General features: G+C 33.4%; 1 protein-coding gene across 9 annotated transcripts in view; it reads right to left on the reverse strand.

The window, feature by feature from the left end:
• The window catches only part of LOC126742111 (serine/threonine-protein kinase tousled-like 2), a 175,342-nt gene that overhangs the window by 8,212 nt on the left and 146,163 nt on the right, over window positions 1-20,967 (reverse strand). For 8 of the 9 annotated variants that reach the window (XM_050448661.1, XM_050448663.1, XM_050448664.1 and 5 more), the window contains 10 exons: window positions 17,794-17,884; window positions 11,478-11,761; window positions 8,593-8,721; window positions 6,922-7,098; window positions 6,695-6,858; window positions 6,280-6,594; window positions 5,899-6,108; window positions 4,104-4,251; window positions 3,796-4,046; window positions 1,744-1,963 (listed from right to left, as the gene is read on the reverse strand). In XM_050448661.1, coding sequence (XP_050304618.1) covers window positions 1,744-1,963; window positions 3,796-4,046; window positions 4,104-4,251; window positions 5,899-6,108; window positions 6,280-6,594; window positions 6,695-6,858; window positions 6,922-7,098; window positions 8,593-8,721; window positions 11,478-11,761; window positions 17,794-17,884 — 1,989 coding nt within the window. Of the gene's footprint in view, window positions 1-1,743; window positions 1,964-3,795; window positions 4,047-4,103; window positions 4,252-5,898; window positions 6,109-6,279; window positions 6,595-6,694; window positions 6,859-6,921; window positions 7,099-8,592; window positions 8,722-11,477; window positions 11,843-17,793; window positions 17,885-20,967 lie in introns of all 9 variants that reach the window. The other variant, XM_050448668.1, reaches the window with a different exon arrangement.

Below are 20,967 nucleotides of genomic sequence, written 5' to 3' on the forward strand. Positions count from 1 at the left end.
TCAAAGGAGAGACACTAACCATATTTATAGTACTTGCAAATGCAGTGGCGTATACAAGAGTATGGAAACATTTTATTTTTTCACTATTTCTTACAATTACCTTATGTACGGCCAAGGTAGTATTCTGATATATTTGTGACACCTCAATTCTAATGATAAGGCATAAAAGACGTTCAACTTGTTTTTGCTGATTGTAATAGTGTTTTGGTACTTTGTTCACAAAAATATGGAAACATTTTACATATTCTTCTATAAAAGATTTACTTTAATTCTTGGCCTAACCACGAAATGCTTAGTTTAAACAGGATATAATTGCATTATACCAAAAAGGTGTAAAGCAAAGTGACATTTCTAAATGTCTTGACATAAGAAAGGATACTGAATATAAAATTATGAAGCATTATTTGGAACAGGGAATTGTAGAACTTGTACTTAAAAGTGGAACTCTTTACTTCAAATTGCTTTATTGTCTTTCTTTGAAACTCGTAACTTGTGAGTACTCCGTGACTTTTCTTCCACTTCTTTTTATTCCATGCAGTTGACTAATCGTTAAATTTGTTCATTTTTTTTTTTTTTAGATTGGGAATTAAAAAAATTATTAATTTTCAAATTTCAGGTAGTTTAGACTAGAATTTTCATTTGTTTTATAAATTTTCATATAGATTAATTCCAGACACCTGAAAAATCTAATTAATGTCGAATTCCTTACAGTTGTATCCAATTTTAGATTTTTTTAGCTATTAAAGGCATTAACTCCATTTATTACAGACGATAAAGAGATTTTTTTTCTGTTTTGTTACCTCTCAATTTAATTTATTTCAGGCTTTCGAAAAATTTAATAAATTTCCTATTCCAGGCAGTTGAGGCTTTATGAGTATAAATTGGATTTTTTCCATTGACTGTATTATACAGAAGACAGCAGGTGAATTAGAAGATCTCTGATCAGAGAATTAGATATATCATATATCTATCGACTTTTTACTACTCATACTATTACTACTATGCCATGTGCGTCAATTGGTCTCACATATAGAAACTCGCAGAATCAACACAAATATAAAAAAAAATATCTAAATAAAAAAACTAAATTTAACATTATAGGAACCCATAAATATGTTATAATATCAGGAAGAAAAAACTTAGCCTAGAGAAAATTACATCTAACTTGCATAAGTCTTATTAACACTTTAACTGCCGGAATATCCAAATATAAAGCTTGAATCCTATAAAGAGTCTATATGTTTGGCAGCACTTGGAAAATCAAATTAGAAAAAGAAACATCGAAAACCTGGAAAACAAATGGCTAGTTTTGCAGGAAGAATACTATAAAATTTCAGTCGATTAAAGTGAAAAGCTGATAGACTCAATGGGAAGGTTCTAACAAGCAGTCATTAAGGCCAAGGGGTGAGATTAGAATAGAAATTTTTGTTTATACTTAAAACCTACATATTTTTGAGCAAATATATACTCTTTACGTGTGTCCGAGTAATCCGATAAATTAAGTATTATCTGAATAATAATTAATCCTGAGTTTAATTTATAAAGTTCTTAAATACGAACAGCAATAATATTTTCAAGCCGACTCTTGTATCCCGGTAAAATAAAAAAAAATAACTTTACAATGCTAGGAACTAAATATTAGTGAGTTTTACCTGGATTATGATATAATTTGTAAACAATACAGTCTACTACATTCTTTAGGTGTTAATTAATCGATAACTTAAAGAACTCTTGTTTGTTTACCTTGGCTTCGTTAGTCACAGCGGGTTTGTTGGCGAACTGAACCTCGGTCGCCTTTAGGATAGTGTTTTCCTCTAATATCGTCGCCTGGGACTGGTTGTGTCCGAACGGCTTTTTACCATAGAGGCATTGGTAAAATATCACACCTACGCTCCACACGTCCACTTTCGACGATATCTTTGGAGGGTTCTTACCTACTACGAAACATTCTGGGGGCAAATACCTGAAATTGATTAAGAATTCCTGCATATTCTTGGTTTTAAGATTTTAATAGACAAACACTATGAGAATTATGTCCCAATATTCAAACAATGGAAACAACAGTTTTATGTATGCTGCCAAAAAAGCTGAAAATTGGTTTTAGTATGGCAAGGTAATCCACACCGGTGAAGTTTGTGGAATAACTTCATCAGTCCAAGTCCTTGCAGAAGTAATTTTTTATGTAAGAGGTAAGAGGGGCATTGAATTATTCCGAACCATTACTAACTTAACACGGACAATTAATCTTCCATGTTATAAGATGTGCTTATAACTTACAAATACTGTAACATGTAAAAAAGATCATTAATATCCTTTATTTGTCAGACTCCTATAGTTCCATTTTAGGTAAGTTATGTGTCTAGCATTAATTTTTCATTTTCATTACATTTAGTGCTGCATATTTACAATTTTAAGACATTAAATTTTAATTAATCCATCTAAAGATAACAATATCTCATTGCAAAATTAAAATAAAAAATGTATAGTTATGTTCGTTTTCATTTATTAAATTATTCAGGGTGTAAATAAATAGATGCGAAAAAATCAGGGGCTGATTCTTGAGTACATTTTAAGAAAAAAACTGTATATGAACGTATGTCCTAAAAGGCGTAACTTTTGAGATACCGGGTGGTAAAGATTGAAGATAAATATATGTTTTTTTTATAATACCTGTAAAAACCCTGTAGATATTTTAATAAAATTTGGTATGCATTTTCTATGCCTCAAAAGGCATTTTCTGAGGCCCACAAATTTTTTTTATTTGTACCAGTGAGGTTCGCGTAAGGTTTAAACTGAATATTTTTTATGAAAAATATGGTACGACACTTTTTGTTTTGGTCATTCTCATTTATTTCTGAGCTATTTGATCTCTTGACTTTCTTTTGTCCGAGGTTGCGTATTCGATTAAAAATTACTGAAATATCTACAGGGGTTTCACTCAAAAGTTAGGACTTTTAGAACATACGTTCATATAAAGTTTTTTTCTTAAAATGTACTCAAGAATCAGCCCCTGATTTTTTTCGCATCTATTTATTTACACCTTGTATATGTTTTCTCTAGAAGAGCATTATTGACCAATCTTAACTTTAAGTATAAAACTATTTTTTCGAAATTCCTGACTTTTCGAAAATATCGTCTAAAGAATACAGAAAAGTTCAATGATTTTAGCCCGAAATTACCATATTAGAAATATTCATCATTTTCAAAAAGACTAAGAATGTATAATGAGGACAAAATTAAAGTCAGAGTCTTATGAAAGCAGCGTCTATTTATTGGGTTACGCGTTTTGCATCATCAGATCTTTTTCAAACACAATAACACATTAAATGAGGTCTGATGATGCCGTAAGCTGAAACGCGTAACCCAACAAATAGACGCTGCTTTTACGAACCTTTGTCTTCTAGTTCAATTTGTCTCCTTGTTAATCCCATACAACTAATACAGAAAATACTGGTTCCGAAAAAACAAACGATGCCGCTTTGAATGCGAGTTATAAAGCTTCAAGCCGCGTTCTGGCACATCGGGGCCAATTGGTGGCGAGTTCCTCTCTATTTCAGACCTGAGGTGGTCGGCGAGATCACCGGATTTGAGTATTTCCGATTTTTTCCTCAAGGAAAACCTGAACTGTATTAGAAAGAGAATCGCTGCCATTCCAATCCCTATGTGTCAAAACACAGTTGAAAAAGCGGACTGGAGTACTGACTCAAGAACTTTTAGTAAGTCATGGCCACTGTTTGTGGATAAAACACTTAATAATGCCCTGTAAAACGGCCTTAATGTTAAGTTTGGACTTACCAATAGGTGCCCGCGCCCTGCGACGTAAGGTCCATGCCGTGGTCCGGATTATAATTCTCCTCGTCCATCACTTTACTAAGGCCGAAGTCCGTGATTTTGATCTCGCCGCACACATTGCCCTCCGTCAACAAAATGTTGCCCGGTTTCAGGTCGTAGTGGATCACAGGCGGCTTGATCTCGTTCAGGTACTTGAGCGCGGACACTACCTGCATTATTATCGATCGCGCCTCCCTTTCCGGTATTGTCTTATGCTAAAAAAATTAACGATAAGTACCCATATAACCAGCTAATATATTGCCGAAACATACCTGCTTTAAATAAAAGTCCAAGTCGTGACCGTCGCAGTATTCTAATACTGTACAAAACGAATTCGCATCTATTTCAAACACGTCATATAATTTAACTACTCGGGGGTGATCTAGCGCTTTGTGGATATTGTACTCCCTTAAAGCATGCCTAAAATGGTAAAAAAATTAAATAAAAGAAGTAAGCTTTTCAGCAGGATTATTGTTATTAAGATCAAACGTAATCAGTCCCGTCTTGAAACAATGTGACCATCATAGGATACAATCTGGATCAAGGGTATCATCAGCATCATACCCAAAAAATGAGTGTTTCAAAGAAATCAAACCAAGTTAGAGTCTTCGTATGATTCGTATCAATTCGGTATCGTCTAAATACAATCCAATTGCCAGTAAGAAGTAGAGTAACAAAAATTATTATTATAAATAACTATATGCAGTATGTAAAGAAAATTTAAATCTATCACTATCTAATACAATCTAAGAAAAATTAAGGAAATTAATGTAAATTATTTCATTCTAAAAATGCGGCATGGAAATGTTTATCCAACGGGTATAGGAATAAACGTTTTTGTAACTTTCAAATGGAATTTTCTTTGACCACCTTATAGCAAAAGGTTTTCTTCCATTCACATAATTATAAACAAAATTCGTGAAATACTCTGAACAAGCACACCCTACGGAAGATTTGCGTGAAATAGCTATACTTTTTAAATATGGATCTGAGTTGACCCGACTCGTATATGATTCTTAAAATTTTTCTTAGAATAAACTGTTTTTCAAATCAACTGGGTTTGATCTATATAAAGTGGCCTCTCTAAAACTGTTTAGCTAATCTCAATCTCTTTTACAAAAAATCGTCAAACAATTAGACGACAAATATTCCTCGTACTCGTCTCAGGATGTTCTTTGAATGTGAACACGTCAGTGAGAATTAGGGTGTCGCACTGAAGACCTGAGTAGACCAGACCTGTATATGATTCCTTAAATTTTGCTGGAGTATACTGATGTTTTTAATCTATACAGGATGGTCTATCAAAAACTGTTCAGCAAGGTTTACGGCCTGGAATGTGAAAATTAGGAAAAAAAACCTTGAACCTGTATACTTTTTCTTGAGGGACATATTTACATATAAAATCCACTCTATATTTACACATTCTTCATTTAAGGGTTGCAACAGTCCAAAATACATAAACACACATAAAAAATTAACCAAAATTCTTTGTCAATTGTACGCACTACAACTGAATATCAGTGAAATCCTTAATTGTGTCTGTATTGCACTCGAGACCTGATCAGACCGGTATATTTAATTTTACTTAGAATAGACTGAGGTTCAAAAATTAACTTTTTCTTAGCTGAGAGTCTAACGAGGTTTCCAAAAGAAATTTAAAAAAGTATTTTGTTTCTTTATCTAAATGGGTGGGTGGAGGGGCTTATAGTAAATCTGGCAAATATAATAATTTCATTCTTGATCTATTGACCACAGGTACTATTTCGTCGCCATCTATGAATTAGATTTAGTACACCTAATATGAATTACTAAGTTAGTATGATTCACATCTAAATAAAGATTCAAATCGCCCAACTCTAAATAAAGTATATGTGAGTTTCAGTCTTTAAGCTACCATGATTTTTCCATATAATATGTTTGTCCTTTTTTAGTGCGCATTGGTTAAAAATTTTTTTCAGTGGCAAGAAATCTTTTTTGCTTGGCACATCCTTAGTTTGATTTCTTTAAACATTTCTTCCCATAGCAACGCACTCCGAAATATGAGTAGATTTTTACCACAAAACTCACTTGATATAGTTGGCCTTCTTATCCTCCTTCCAATCCTTGTTCAGCTGGTGCACCTTACACGCCACGTACCGTTGCTCCTTCAGGTCGAACGCTTTATGCACCTCGCTGAATCCCCCTTTACCTAGCAGCATTAGCAGAAGGTACCTGTCGTTCAGCACTGGATGGTTGTTGAACCGCGATTGGTCCTCGTTGTGAATACGTTTTAATTCCCTATGATAAAAACGCATTTTGTCAAGTGGAATTCCTCGCAACTATGGCAAAATTATAGAAAATCGACATATTAAAGAACTTTCGCTTTCTGCAAGAATATGTCCCAAGCAATATTCAGTAAAAACGAACCTGACCTTTCAATTTAATATAAAATTATAGGGATTTATGTACCTAATATGGAGATTCCGCTCCCTCTCGAGCTTCTCCATTTCGAGTTGCAGATCGGCATCTTCCTTTTTGAGCGCGTTCTGCCGCAACTTGAGGATCTCGTCCGCCTCATAATACTCCTGCCACGTGAGCGAACCGGGAACCGCGTCTGGTTTCAGGAATCCGCTGTCCGTCGTCGTCGTCGTGGTGCCGTTGTGTAACGCGCTCGAATTGTTTCGTTTCCTGCCGCCCCCCTCGCTGTTCGACGGCCTCTTTTTCACCAGCAACTTCTTTTGCCTGTCGATCTCCTCCCGTTCCGATGTTATTTCTTCTTGCCGCCTATATAATAAGAAACAGCGGTTTATTTTAAGGATTATTTTTGAGGAAGTGAATTACTATCTACTATTTAAAAAAGCTGGAAAAGTATGGTGTATGTTACCTCGCCAGTTCTTGGAACGCATGTCCGTCCGTCCAGTTTTCCTGAAACGTCGCTCCCACCCGTTGCGTCACGAACTGACCCAGTCTTAACCTATTTTGCATGCATTTCTGCCGCGACTCCTTCTTTTCTATTGAGCTTTTTTCCTTTAGTAACTTTTTTACAACCTGTAAATAATTTCTTAGTTAATCAACAGAATTCCGCAGGCAGAAGATTTTCGATCAATTTACCTCGATGCATTTATTGACCTGCTGTTTATGTTGGTCGATGGTCTTTTGTTGCGCCGAGATCTGATGCCTCAGTTCCTCGTTCGACCTCGTCAGTTCGTCAATTTTGTTATTTCGCACCTCCAGGTCGGAAGATGCTTGCGTCTCGAACTCTGTTATCCGATGACACGTTAATTCAGTCTGGAAAATACGATTTTTATAATGAAGAAGTTGGGGCAAAGAGCTCTTTAAATAGTCGAGGTTTTAGCATCGTAGCAAGTATCAAACTAATTCGAGACCTTGCTGAAGGATAATAAGAGTGTGGGCTTTGGTATCATCATTGGGCCACTTTTAACGTTTTTAATGCAAATGTTTAAATAATATAAAGCTCTATTAATATTATGTACTGTTTTTCATTCCTATTAAAATTATACTCAAAAGACATTATGCATTACGAAAATAGAAGATTAGTGCCAAAGAAAATCAAGACGTTTTCCACAAGTCAATAATACAATATCAATATAAACGGACTAGATTTTCGAAAAATGTCGACAAATATTAAGAATACAAACATGAGAAAATACAATAGGTACAAATAGATTTGAGATTGTTAACATAAAATTCTTGATAACAGAAACTTAAAAAAAATTAAAATTTGCTGGATTTTGCATTTAAATTGTTTTAAATTGAGTGACCTAATTTCCACAGGTGTTGTAAAACCTTGGACTCTAAACGCAGATCTAAGATGCTCTCTATGGTCAAGACCAGCGAGAACTCTGACAGCCCTAAGTAAAATAGCATATAGAAAGTCCATGTCTGGTGATCAGCACATTCTACTCTGGAACAACTTATGATAAGCCATTAGAAGCACTTTGCGGTTCACAACTGCAGAGAAGCCGCAAAGAGTAAATACTGTGCTTGAAAGTTTGTTTATTCTATATGATTCTAATATGGTCTTCCCATGTTAATAGTGTATTAAGATGCCCAATAATTTTACGAAATCTACATCATTTTGCCATTCTCAATGTATGACTCTACTTACAGTCAATGTATGACTCTGTGTGTTTGATACTAGATTGATTAAATCCATAATGACTGAACCTCAATAACAAAATATAATGGGAGATATGAGAACATGGAGATAAACGCAATTGAAGGCCTTCGACAAGTCATAAAAGCGAGATTCCACAAATAAACCTTCTTCATAACCCTTATAGATAGCGTCAATCAAGGTTGTGATTCAAGTCTCTGTTGACCTGCTTTTCCTATACCGAAATTGGCTTTTGGTGAAAAGATCATTGAGCTCGAAATATGAAGTTATTTAAAAAGCACTATAAAAATTGGTCTGTAATTTTCATCTTTGTAAATGATTATATAATTATGCAAAACATCTTATAAGGAAATCTTAAATTCGCACATTCATGCCATAAATATCACAGCTTCCTCAGTATTTTGAGAAATTTCCTGTGTTCCAATTTAAACCCAAAATTCTGAAAATTAAGGAAATGGCATGGTGGTCTTTTTAGCACAAGTTTTAAATAGTCCATTAGATTTTATATTAAAATTGTACTAATTCTCAGACTTTGAAATTGATGATTTCAAATGAGCCAACATTTTTAAATATTGTTGTTTATAGAGGTTTTTCATGGAACAACATAAAAATGCAGGGAAAGTAAAATTTAAAGGATAGCTTACCTGTATTAATTTGCTAACCATAGGGGGTGCTGGTAGCCTCGAAAGAGGCTGCCGGGAAGAGGTAAGAAAGTCAAAGGGCCCCGTCGTCACTGGCGAGGGTAACCCAACAGTTTGCGGCGAAGGAGGTAACTAAAATTAACAAAAACAAAAATATAATATAAAACAATAATATTATGTTAATAAGGAAGATACTTTCTTAGAAAGAAGTTTTTTCTCGACCAAATAAAATGCCACTTTTTGTTTCAAGGGTGAAGCATTTCATTATTTTAAAGTGAAGTTTGAAATTTAAGAATGAGAATGGTGGTTCAAGGGACTCAAACAAATAACATATTTAATTCCTTGAATCCTTATTTTTAACCTTGAACAGTGGTGTTGCTGTTGCAGCAGTGGTTTAACTTTTCAGCGGTTTAAATATTTCAAAAACTAGTGCCATGAATTTTAAATGGTGTATTTTTGGAAAATCAGATTCTGTACAACTTGGACGAAAAAAAAATTCTTAGGTTTAGAAGAGAGCAATGTCTGTTTAATGTAAATATGAGAAAGTTTTGTAGACAGCTGTTTATCACTTATAAAATCCTAACCTTTCCTTCCTCGTTTAAATTAAAATCTATTTTCCTGGTTTATAAGAAACTTAGAAATATGAACACAACAAATATTATAAACATACCAGGCGACGAGCTAATGATATGCTCTTGTTTATGCCTAGATGTTCAATAATCAAAAGAACATGTATATTTGATGGTTAAAAATTGTTTAATCGCCAGCAGATTTGAAGTTCTAGCAGCTCTATCTTTATTTATATATAGATCGATAGGTGGAAACTTTTTAGAAAACGGGTTAAAGAGCTTTTAGCTGCTAGAAAGGCTGCTATGAAATAACTGAATTTTAGTCAACATTTTTGCCATTTTACCTAACTTGTTTGTGTCACTCACTTTTGTTTCAGTGACATTGAATAAAATTGTATAGTTCAGGAATCATATTTATTTATCTTATACATATTGATACCCTCGACGTTGCAATTTACATTGGATTGGCATGTTTTAGTTCAAAGTCTTCAAGGAGTATTTCTGGAAAACAGGGATGTTGGTAGCTAAACGTAATTTTATCTACGGTTAAGTAGAGAATGTTCCTGGTTATCCGGATGTGCGTTCTTCTACTGATGCGATTATTGCTGTCCCTACGGACTGTTAGTGGTACAATATTCCCAACATATCGTGCTGTATGTGAAGAACTCAATTTACTAGAAAACGATACCCATTGGGATATGACAATCGTTGAAGCCATTATCTCTGCATCTCAAAGTCATACTTTCCATTGAATGCATCTAACCTGGGGATAAATACAAGGATAATATGTCAGAAGATATTTTACATCAAATTCTTGTCAGTTCCAGAAATCACGATCTTGACATGAACGAGATACAAACTCGGGCTTTACTCTTTATCGAAGACATGTGTTATGTGCGATTGTTTATAAATCAGATTAGGAATGCCAGCGCCAAATCGTGAAATTAATGAGGCATTTCATCGAAAATTTGAACGGGAACGTGAATATGATCACCAGGAATTAGATTTAGTAGTTCAAACGAATATACCACTGTTGAATCCCCAACAAAAGGAAGTTTATGATAAATTAATGAAGGCAATTGATGATGGAAATGATGGTTTATATTTCCTGGTTGCCTCTGGCCTGGTAAAACATTCCTCATGTCTTTAGTTTTAGCCACTGCCGTGCGAGATTGCGCTTGCAGTTACTTCTTATGGAATAGCAGCCACGCCAAGGATGCCGTACGGCTCATTTAGCATTAAAATTGCCGTTAAATCTTCAAAATATTGAAGAACCGACATGCAATATTTCAAAAAACTCCGCAATGGCCAAAGTTTTATCAGCATCGGAAATCATCATCTGGGATGAATGCATAATGGCGCATAAACGTGCATTAGAAGCTCTGCCAGTAATTCCAAGATCAACCGCCGAGGAAATAAACGCTGGCCTCAAATTATCGAATCTATGACGCTATGTGAAGAAACTCCAGCTGATAACAAACATGAGAGTTGCATTGCTAAATGATACATCTGCTGAAAATTTCTCTGAGCAATTGCTTTGTCTTATTGTATCAACAAAGAATTCTCAAACATCATTACTAACTACAAAAATAATGAATGGTGGAGTAAGCAAGCAATTTTAGCAGCTAAGAATAAAGATGTAGATGACCTAAACTATACATAATTCAGAATGATATCATTGAAACAATGCATTCATTCAAATCCATTGACTGTGTAACAAATGAAGATAAAGCCACCAATCAAATTGAATTTTTAAACTCCTTGGATGTGCCTGACTTACCACTGCACAATTTAAGCCTAAAGGTTGGCCCAGTAGTAATCACGATTCTAAACATAAACCCATCAAAACTTTGCAACAGTACGCGTTTGGTGGTAAGTAAATTGATTAACAATCTGATTTACGCGACGATACTTGAAGGAAAATTCTAAGGTGAGGAAGTTCTCATTCCGAGGATCCCGATGATCCTAACTGATATGCCTTTTGTGTTTAAAAGACCTCAACTTCCGATACGTCTTGCATTCGCCATGACCATTAACAAATCACAAGGTCAATCCTTGGAAGTTTGTGGTCTGATTCTGGAAAATCAATGTTTTTCACATGGTCAATTATAGGTGGCATATTCACGGGTCAGAAGATCATCTGCGTTGTTTGTACTTGCGCCTAATAATAAAACAAAAAATGTCGTGTATCATAAGGTACTTAATTAAAACTTTTTGCTTCAGTAATCCGAATTATGTATTTACTTATCCATATCAACGCGGTTTTATATTAGTCCGGATTATTGAGGTCACACTGTATTAAATATAATATTATCTTACCATAGGATAAGGTTGTTGAGGACTAGGACTTTTGGCACCGCCGTGCCTGATGGGACTGCTACCCGAGTGCTTAAAATACTCGCTGATCTTCTTGTCGGGCGGCGGTACAGAGACACGGCCGCCCCCGCCGCCCTTGGGGGCCGTCGCTCCTCCGCCGCCGGCCAAGCCGCCGCCCGCGTCGTCTGCTTTGCGCTTGCGCTTCCGCTGTTGTTGTTCCGGGGCCCGCGTCGTCGCGTTCTTCTCCGGCGTGTTTGAGTCCACCTCTTTGTCGCTATGAGACGAACCTTTGGTGAAAACAATCATCGTATTAGTACCGAGTAGCAGAGGCATTTAGCGGCCGCCAATTAACTGCGCCAGCCGCGCCACTGAAAACAAGAGAGACACATCGTTCGTCTTACTATAGTCTCCAATAGGCTTTTGTTTTTTTTTTTTTAAATATAATGTACGACATAGTTATGTACGATGTAGTTATCAAAGTAAAGCTCTCTTCATGCCTAATAATTTTGTGAAATAATATACAAAGTGTTCCATTAAAATAACAAATTTTATGATACTTTTTTCCTAATTTACCCAGAATATGTAAAAATATCTTTAATTTATAATTTTTGGCAGTCCTACAATTTTGCTATAGAAATGTTTGCTCTACCTCATATGGTTTAGGCGCAATCTTTGGCGCACCCTGTATATGAAATGTGGCAATACTTTTGGTGCCTACGTACTAACCGGCACAACTTGTGGGATTTTATGCACAAAATTCGCGTTAATTTCTTTTCGTATATGTCACGTATATAAATAACGACAGCTAGCATAATGCAATGACGAATTAAAATTACAAATTTAATATTTTATCGACAAGGAGGACTTTCACCATACTAATAATAATCTACAAAACTATTTGCTCGACATTATGTTTGTATATTGGAAATCGGCGGATTGCGAAAGAACGGCGACACCTATTTGAAAACTGTAATTTTAATTTGTTTCTTTTTGCGGTATAGTGCAATTTTACCATATGATACAGCTTTTCAACAAGTATTTGATTGGTTTTTTTATGAAATATTCGTTAAAATTGTTGAGCTGCAACGTGGAAAGGAGCGGAAATATATGACTTGAAGTGCTTGACACATATGTATATTCCAAGAAACGGGCCAGATTATTTGAGAATGCGATTTGATGATGATCGATGAAAAATTCATGAATATTGAATACAAAGTACGAGTATGCTGGTTAACGCATTCTTACATTACTTATAGAGTTGCCACAATTATTTAGAAACTGGAGGGGTTGTTTTCCATGACTTAGACATTGAAATTTTTATATTTTAACTGGAACCTTCTTGTATATGTGATACGTCCGTCCAATGCCAATTTTAAAATTTCTATCTAGAGACATGGAAATTTTATTTTAGTGTTCCATCACTCTGTTAGTCAATATGGCTTGGGAAATTAAGTCTTTTTAAGCCTACTGTGTTAGATATTCATGGGATGCTGGATAAAAAAATTATAAATGAAGGTGTCGTGCTGTTCAAAATGTGGCTTTTTATCGAAATACGTAAAAATATACATGTCATAAAATGGAGTGCGCCTTTTAATAAGTGTATCTTACGTGACTTAGAGAGTTGCCACAATTATTTGATAACTGGAGGGTTGTTTTTCTTGATTCAACAATAACGTTTGAATTTTAACTGGGACCGTTCTGTATATTTTTACAAAAGTTATGCGTCAACTTTTGACGTTTCCATCTTGAGATACTGAAATCAAATCTATTTTCAAATTTCTCAAGCCTAATGGGTTCTAACGTCATGGCATGCCAGATGTCAAAAAAGTGTCAAAAGTTGGCATATAATCTGTCCCTGCCATATAGAGTTGCCACATTTTATCTACACCTGATACATGTTAAATCAATATTAAAACAAGTCGGATTCCACTTTTTTTTGCATGAACGTCGTTTATATACTAGTGGCTCAAATCGAGTGTGCAACAGCGGATTTCTCATAAATACACACACGCCTTTCTACTACTACTAACCAATCTAAAAATGTTCACTTGAAATTTTCATATTATTTGCGTGGCAAGAGCCGGCCGACGGCACAAAACCAAGAGTAGAATAATAACGGAGGTGCAATACCGATTAGATTCTCACTTTTATTCGCCCGTTTATACCGAATTAGAAATTCAAGATTTTCAAGGCTTAGTCAGACATTTTACCCTATGAAACCAGTTTGGAATGTGCTCACAAAGGGCATGGCAACATTGCAAATTGTAATGTAGAAATACTTTATCGGAATTTTAATAATTCATCTAAATCGACCCCCTCGTTAAATAATATACAGTTGTAAAACAGTGTCATTAACAGAGTTTGTTTGTTCTCCCAAGTTTAATCGTTTCGGTTTTTCTCTGGACGTAAACCGGTTCTAATTATAACCAATAGAATTTCAATACCGAATCCCGGTTTCACGTGAATGCATCGAAAAAGGTCAAATCAGTCACTTTCCAAGTTATTATTCTCTATTAGCCACTATAATGCGTGAAAAAAGGCTTCAATTGCGTCGAAAAAAAAAGACCAATTAATTATTTATATAGTTAGCGATCCAGTAGGTCAGAGAGAGACACAAGATGGAACAAAGTCCCTTTTTTCAATTGCCTGGAATTATTTTGCATGACAAAATTAAGTGATTTCTTAGAACACCCTTAAAGAATAGAAAAATTTAATTTTCAAAATTTATTACAGGCAGCAAAAAACTTAAATTCGTTGTCAAAAATATGCGTCGTACCCAATTTTCCCATGTCATATCCTGAGACTGTTTCAAACTCTTCCTTAGGAAGTTTAAGAAATTAATAATGTTACGCAGTTCTTTTCCAGGAAAAAAAAACACTACAATCATTGCTTTAAATTTTGAGTTTTTTTTTGGGCAATTGTGGAACAATGAGATCAAAATATTTTGTTGAAATATTGTATTTCCTGGCAGATGAAATTATTTTCATCTTTTCCCAGGTACTTAAAGTAACTTTGAATAATATTTTCCAGGCCCATAATTCTTTCTTATATTCAATACATTTCAAGGATTTAAAATAGTTGTTTCGTACGTAAAAGAATATATTTAAAAAAATTAATGTTTTTCCAGAATGCTTGGTAATAAGCTAAAATGAAAAGTTTTGAATTTTTGAAAGGCAGTTGAAGAAATAAAATTTTGAAATTCTAGGCAGAACACCTGGAGAAAAGAAAAAACATTTAGTTTCTTAATTTTTTCTAGGCGCTTGAAGTATTTTTGAATTTTTTCCAAGCCCTTGAAGTAATTTTTAATGTATTCCAGGACAAAAATTTAGTGTTTTTCAAGAATACCTACAAGGAAGAAATAAATGTTTTTAAATTTTTTCTAGGCAATTGAAGACATTTTAGACTTCTTCTTGGCTAATTTTGAATATCTCCTACAAAAAAAAATTCATTAATTTCCGATTTTCTCTAGGCCCTTGAAGTAATTTTAATGTTTTCCAGGACAAAAAATTAGTGTTTCTTCAAAACGCCTGGAAGGGAGCAGAAATGTTTTTTTTTCCAAGCAGTTGTAGATATAAAATTTAGTCATTCTGGGCAAAATGCCTGGAAAAATGAACATTTTTGAATTTTTTCCAAGCCGTTGAACTAATTTTTAATATTTTCCAGGACAAAAATTTAGTGTTTTTTAAAAACGCCTAGAAGGAAGAAGAAATTAATATTTTTAAATTTTTTCTAGGCAATTGAAGACATTTTAGACTTCTTGGGTAACTTTGAATATTTCCTACAAAAAAATATTTTTTCTTTAAATTTCCGATTTTTTATAAGCACTTGAAGTAATTTTAATATTTTCCAGGACAAAAAATTAGTGTTTCTTCAGAACGCCTAGAAGGGATCAGATTTTTTTTTAATTTTTTCCAATTGAAGAAATAAAAGCAGTTATTTTAAGTAGTTATTTTCAACTCTCCAACAGGCAAAAGAGATTAAGAAAAATTTTAAAAATTAATTCAGGTGTGTTGTCAAGGGCTTTTGAAGTTACCTTCCAGGAAAAAAATATATTTCTTTGCAGAACGCCTGGAAGGAAGCAGAAGTCAAATTTCGTCCAGACAATAGGAAAAAATAAAATCTAGCTATTCCAGGCATTTAAGGTTAGTTTTTATTGTATTACAGACAAAAAGGCTATAATTTTTGCTTTTCTTGAGTAATTGTACCTATATTTCTTCAAGGAAGCAATTTTGAATCTATTCCAGGCAATGGAAGGAATAGAATTTAACAATTTTAGGTAGCTGAAGTTAATATCAACTATTTCCCAGACAAAAAAAGTTGCATTTTTAAAATTCCAAATACTTGAAGTAATTTTTAATGTTTTCTAGGATAAAAATTGAGTATCTTTTTAAAGAACGCCTAAGAAAGATTTCTGATTAGAATATCAGTTTTTTCTTGGCTACTTGTGGAATTAAAAAAAAAGGAATATTGACTCTTCTTCCAGGCAGTTGAAGCAATTTTGAATACTTTTCAGGAAAAAAAATAGTATTTATGTAAATTTGAAAAATTTAATTTCGTCTAGACAGTCCAGAAAAATTGAGCCATTCCAAGCACTTGAGGTTATTGAAACATATCATCCATTCTTTCTCCAAGAGACCGCACAAAAAAAAAAACACAAAACAAAAGTAAAAAAATCCAAGTCAGGGTCTCATTAAACATCTGTATATATAATTTCTTAAAAAGCTACACGCGTTTCGCTCCTATCGGAGCATCATCAGGCCTAGACATACACTTACACAGATCACATTACAACGAACAACCGTTGTTGTTAGACTTTTTTGTTTTTTGTTTTTTTTTTCTATAACTTTAAGGTTAAGGAAAGGTTATTTTCGATTGTTTTACATACAAAAAAAAACAATTTTTGCTTCAAATTGAACCAATTTCGCTTTTTTCTTGGATAATTGTAGAGTAATAATTAAAAAAAAAGAAACATTGAACCTATTCCTTCAAGGCAAGTTGAAGCAATTATTAAATCCCTTCCAAGCAGTAGCTGAAATAGAATTTAACAATTCTAGGTGTCAAACCACGGGTTTCCTTTTTTAAAATAATACATTTTTTTCCAGGCATTTGAAAAGTAACTGATTATAAATTTTTTTATATAAAATAATTTATTGTTTCCTGGACAAAGTATTAGTATTTCTTTGCAGAACGCCTAGAAGAAAGGAAAAATCAAATTCCAGGCATTTGAGGTTAGTTTCGATTGTTTCTTAGGCAAAAAAGACTAAAATTTTTGCTCCAAATTGAACCAATTTTGACTATTTTTTAGAAAATTATGGAATTTAAGTAAAAAATAACATTGTATTTCTTCCAGATAGAATTTAGCGATTGTAGGTAATTGAAGTTAATTTCAGCATGCAACAAAAATATTTCTTTACAAAACCCCTGGAAGAGAGCAGAAATTTTTTTTTTTTAATTTCCTCCAGACAGTTAAAGCAATTTTAAATATTTTCCAGGAAGCAAAATTAGTGTTATTTTATCTAAATTTCAAATTTTTTTCTTCAAGCACTTAAAGTCATTTTTAATTTCTTTGTAAACCAACAGGTTCGTCGGAATTTAGGAATAGAAATGAAACAGTCAGTGGTAATCCAGAAATATATACATTGAAACACAACAGAGATATACTGATATCACTGATTTTTTACTGAAATATGCAATTTCTTCACATAAATAATAAACTAGAAATGTAGTCTAATCTCTTGTATTGTGCCTGAGGAAGCTGGAATTAAACCGGCGAAACGTCGCACTAAACTAATAGAGTTTCATTGATACTCCGAAGTTCCGACCAACCAAACGTTTTACAAAGAAATTAATTTAACGACAATTGAAATATGTAATTTTGAATATTTTTCAGGTAAAAAATTTGCATTTCTTTGCAAAATGCATGGAAAGAAGGCATTAAGTTTGAGCATTTTCCAAGAGAGAAAAACACTTGAAAGAAGCAAAGAAAAACGAACATTTTCAAATTTCTTCCAGACAGTACCAAATTATTCCTGAAAAAATTCTGAAGTACCGTTAACCAATTTAAAAAATTTAAATTTTATTATTCATTTCCCTAATTCTATAGACATTCCTGGTAAATCTTACAATGCCTCATAAAGATTCCCATCTTCTAATAAATTAAATATTTCTGAGACGTTAAAAAAAATGTCTAATTTTGGAGTTTTCCCGGGACTTTCTAAAAATCCTATTGTATTCCCCAAATACTTTTATAATTTACGGTAAATTTTGCACAAAATGGCCTCCAAGGCTCACCGTTAAATAAGTAATGGATGAACCTTACCTGTACTCATATTGGAGTCTTGGTTATGGATGGGCTGGGAAGTGTTGACTGTCGATTGAGGTGCCATCTGTATGTGAGATCCTGCTGACATCTGAAAAACAAAATGGAGGTTACAATCTACTGGAGCCTCAAAATAAAAAAAATAATGGCGAACGTATAAACCGACCTGATAACATAAACCGAGATGAGAGTGTAAGTAAATCACAAAATGTGAGTCGAAGACCGTGCCCAGATAAACTGGGTATTTAAAATGCGGTTTCTAAAAGCACCCGTGACAAATACAATATAATCAAACGGGTCATTATTTTATTCGTCCACATTTTTTCGAGAGAGGAAGTTCGGCCGACGTTTTCAGGGCAGGTAATATTATCATCATCGTCAGACGTCGTCGATGACGATTATTTTGCCTCCTCGCTTTACAACAGTATAAAGCGAGACCGGCAAGACTCACCGCCTGGCGATGATGATGCCCTCTCTTTTTTTTTTCTTTCTTTTCTTTATAATTGCGTGCGATCTTACTGTACAGATTGAAAACTCGCAAATTCCTAAGAGAATCAATGAGGCCGTTTGCTTGCCTATTAGGCTCTTCTGGTACCATCTGAGACTAACAAGTATCACTACGGTGGTGCTTTCAGAGAAATGCAACCAGAAAACCAAAGGAACAGATAAAAAGGGCTTGCAGACTGTTCGGAATTATAAAAAGATTTGGATAGTGTCATTCACTGGTCAATTGAGAATAAGAAAGAAAACAGTATCACGTACCCGTAAAAATTAAATGATGTGTTGCTTAAACGCGTCAATGAGGTTACTGACTTAGGAGTAGCCTTTGATCAAAAACTAACATTTATACCTCATTATAAATACATTACAAATCAAGCATCTCAAATTTATGTGTATAAATGAAATATGCTTTATTTTCACATAACATAAAAATGTGGTTGACAAAGCTGACTTAAATATAGAGTAAACAAACAGACCATAAAAGAAACACATAAAAACTAAATTGGTCAATAAAATTAAAATACCTGAATTTATAAAACATTTAAATATCACATAACAAAGAACAAATAATAAAAACCTTTAAAATAGTAGTAACTAAAATTGGCCAAAAACCTGTGTAATAATTTATTCAATCATGCAATACTGTAAAAACCACCTTAAATCAACTGTTTTTTTCGTCCAAATCTGAACCTCCTATAGTAAGTCAAAGTCAAACTTAAAAACCTAAAAATGCTCCAAGAAGTATTCTTCTATAGTGTAGTAGGCTTTTACAACTAACATCTTTCTTATCTCTCTCCTAAATAACTTATAAGAAACTGTCTAACGAAGAGGCCGTGGAAGATGGTTAAATATAAAGTTGATTTTTTGGTTAAGGAAGATGTAGGGATTGGTAAATTTATATTATATAAGAATCAAGCAGCTGTACTATGCTTACATAAGAAGGTTAGTAGAATATGCCTGCATAATTTGGAACCCATACTATAAATGTTACAAATATGACTTTGAGCGTATTCAAAACACAATGGCCGCCCGTTAAATATTCTTTAGAGAAAACACATAAATGGCTAAATGGTCTTATTGATGATCCTCTATACTCATGTCCAAATCCGTTATTTATAATCTCATAAAAATTTAGTAAAAAAATTAACTATTTTGTTCAATCACTAATTTTTCATATAAGGTGGCACCCAGGATAAATACAACACCCTATTTATAAGCAAGACAATTGCCATTTAGTTTATATTAAGTTTATATTACGACTATTTTGCTTTTAACTGTAGTAAGTGACAGAAAACAACTGAATATTAAAAAAAAAACTATTTATCAGAGCTTCTATTTATGACTTCAATACCTCAGATCACAGTCCAGTGATAATTGATTTTCCCAACATCTTTTTCAAAAGCAAATGCATCTAGGAAAACAATACAACCATATACAAGAAATGGTCTGTTTTATTTTTATGATCTTGTAAGCTATAGCAGAAGATAAAGAACGTTTATGTTACTTTCCTTCAAAATAATATTAAATTAGCTTTCCCAAGTATTGAAATTCAATATATGAATTCTTAATTGATTTAATGCTGAATTAAGAAAGCAAAATCAAATTCGTCTGATAACTACCTCAAAACCCATAATTACAATTCAAAGGCAACCAGAAAGCCAAAGGAAAATAAAAAATAAATAAAATTCATAAGAAGAGAAGTAAACAACCAATTTTCGTAATTAGCTTTAGGACCTCCCGTTTAGAGGAAAAACACAGCATCTAGAATAAGCAGCATAACTTACTTACCTATGTGATACAACCTAACCAGAGTCAATATAATTTTAGTACAGAAAGTAAAATATTAAAAGATTTTCGAGTTGCTCCACAAATCGAGAAGTAGAAAATATGAAAATACTTGCCAATACGAGTTTCTGCTTATTGGTTACAAGTGCAAGGGAAGTAGAAGGCCAATGAAAAAGAAAGAATAACAAAAAGTACATAAGGCATCACGAACAGATGTGAAGAACAACCAATCGCAGGTAGCTAAATAGTATTAGAGGAGAAATACATCATTTATATTTAGAAAACATAATATATATAACTGTTATTGGTAATTCACACTTGTGTGTTGTTTTTTTTTTTTTTACTTTCATTCTCTCTTCAGAAATCTAAACAAGAAGAAAAATAAGAACAACGTAAAAGGGATTACAAAACTGAAACAAACAACCATCTACAGATATCTTATGGCTTATTCTGAAATAGCCAATGAGCATAAACAAGTGTTGACTTAATTTTTCCTGATTCCTTACTTACGTGATATTCCGACTAGTCTCTTCTTTACCATACCGGAATTGTTCTTAGTTTTTACCTCCCAGTATGTAGCCAATAACAATATACATCTAAATTCACCTCTTTTCAGTATGTGTAACTATAATACACGATAAAATAGACTTATAAAATACACGATAAAATAGACTTATAAAATACACGATAAAATAGACTTATTTAATTACTTTAACCCAACTAAAAAGAATTTTAAGACCAATGTAAATATATTATACTACAGAGAAATAATTTAGATTTAGGATTGTACTTTGTACTAGGATTAGTTACCCAGTGTGATATAATCTGTGAAGTGCAAATAAATAAACAGATACGTAAGGGATCACGATCTACTAATTTGTGTGCATT

Source organism: Anthonomus grandis, chromosome 11, assembly GCF_022605725.1.
Source record: "Anthonomus grandis grandis chromosome 11, icAntGran1.3, whole genome shotgun sequence".
Taxonomy (NCBI): Eukaryota; Metazoa; Arthropoda; class Insecta; order Coleoptera; family Curculionidae; genus Anthonomus; species Anthonomus grandis.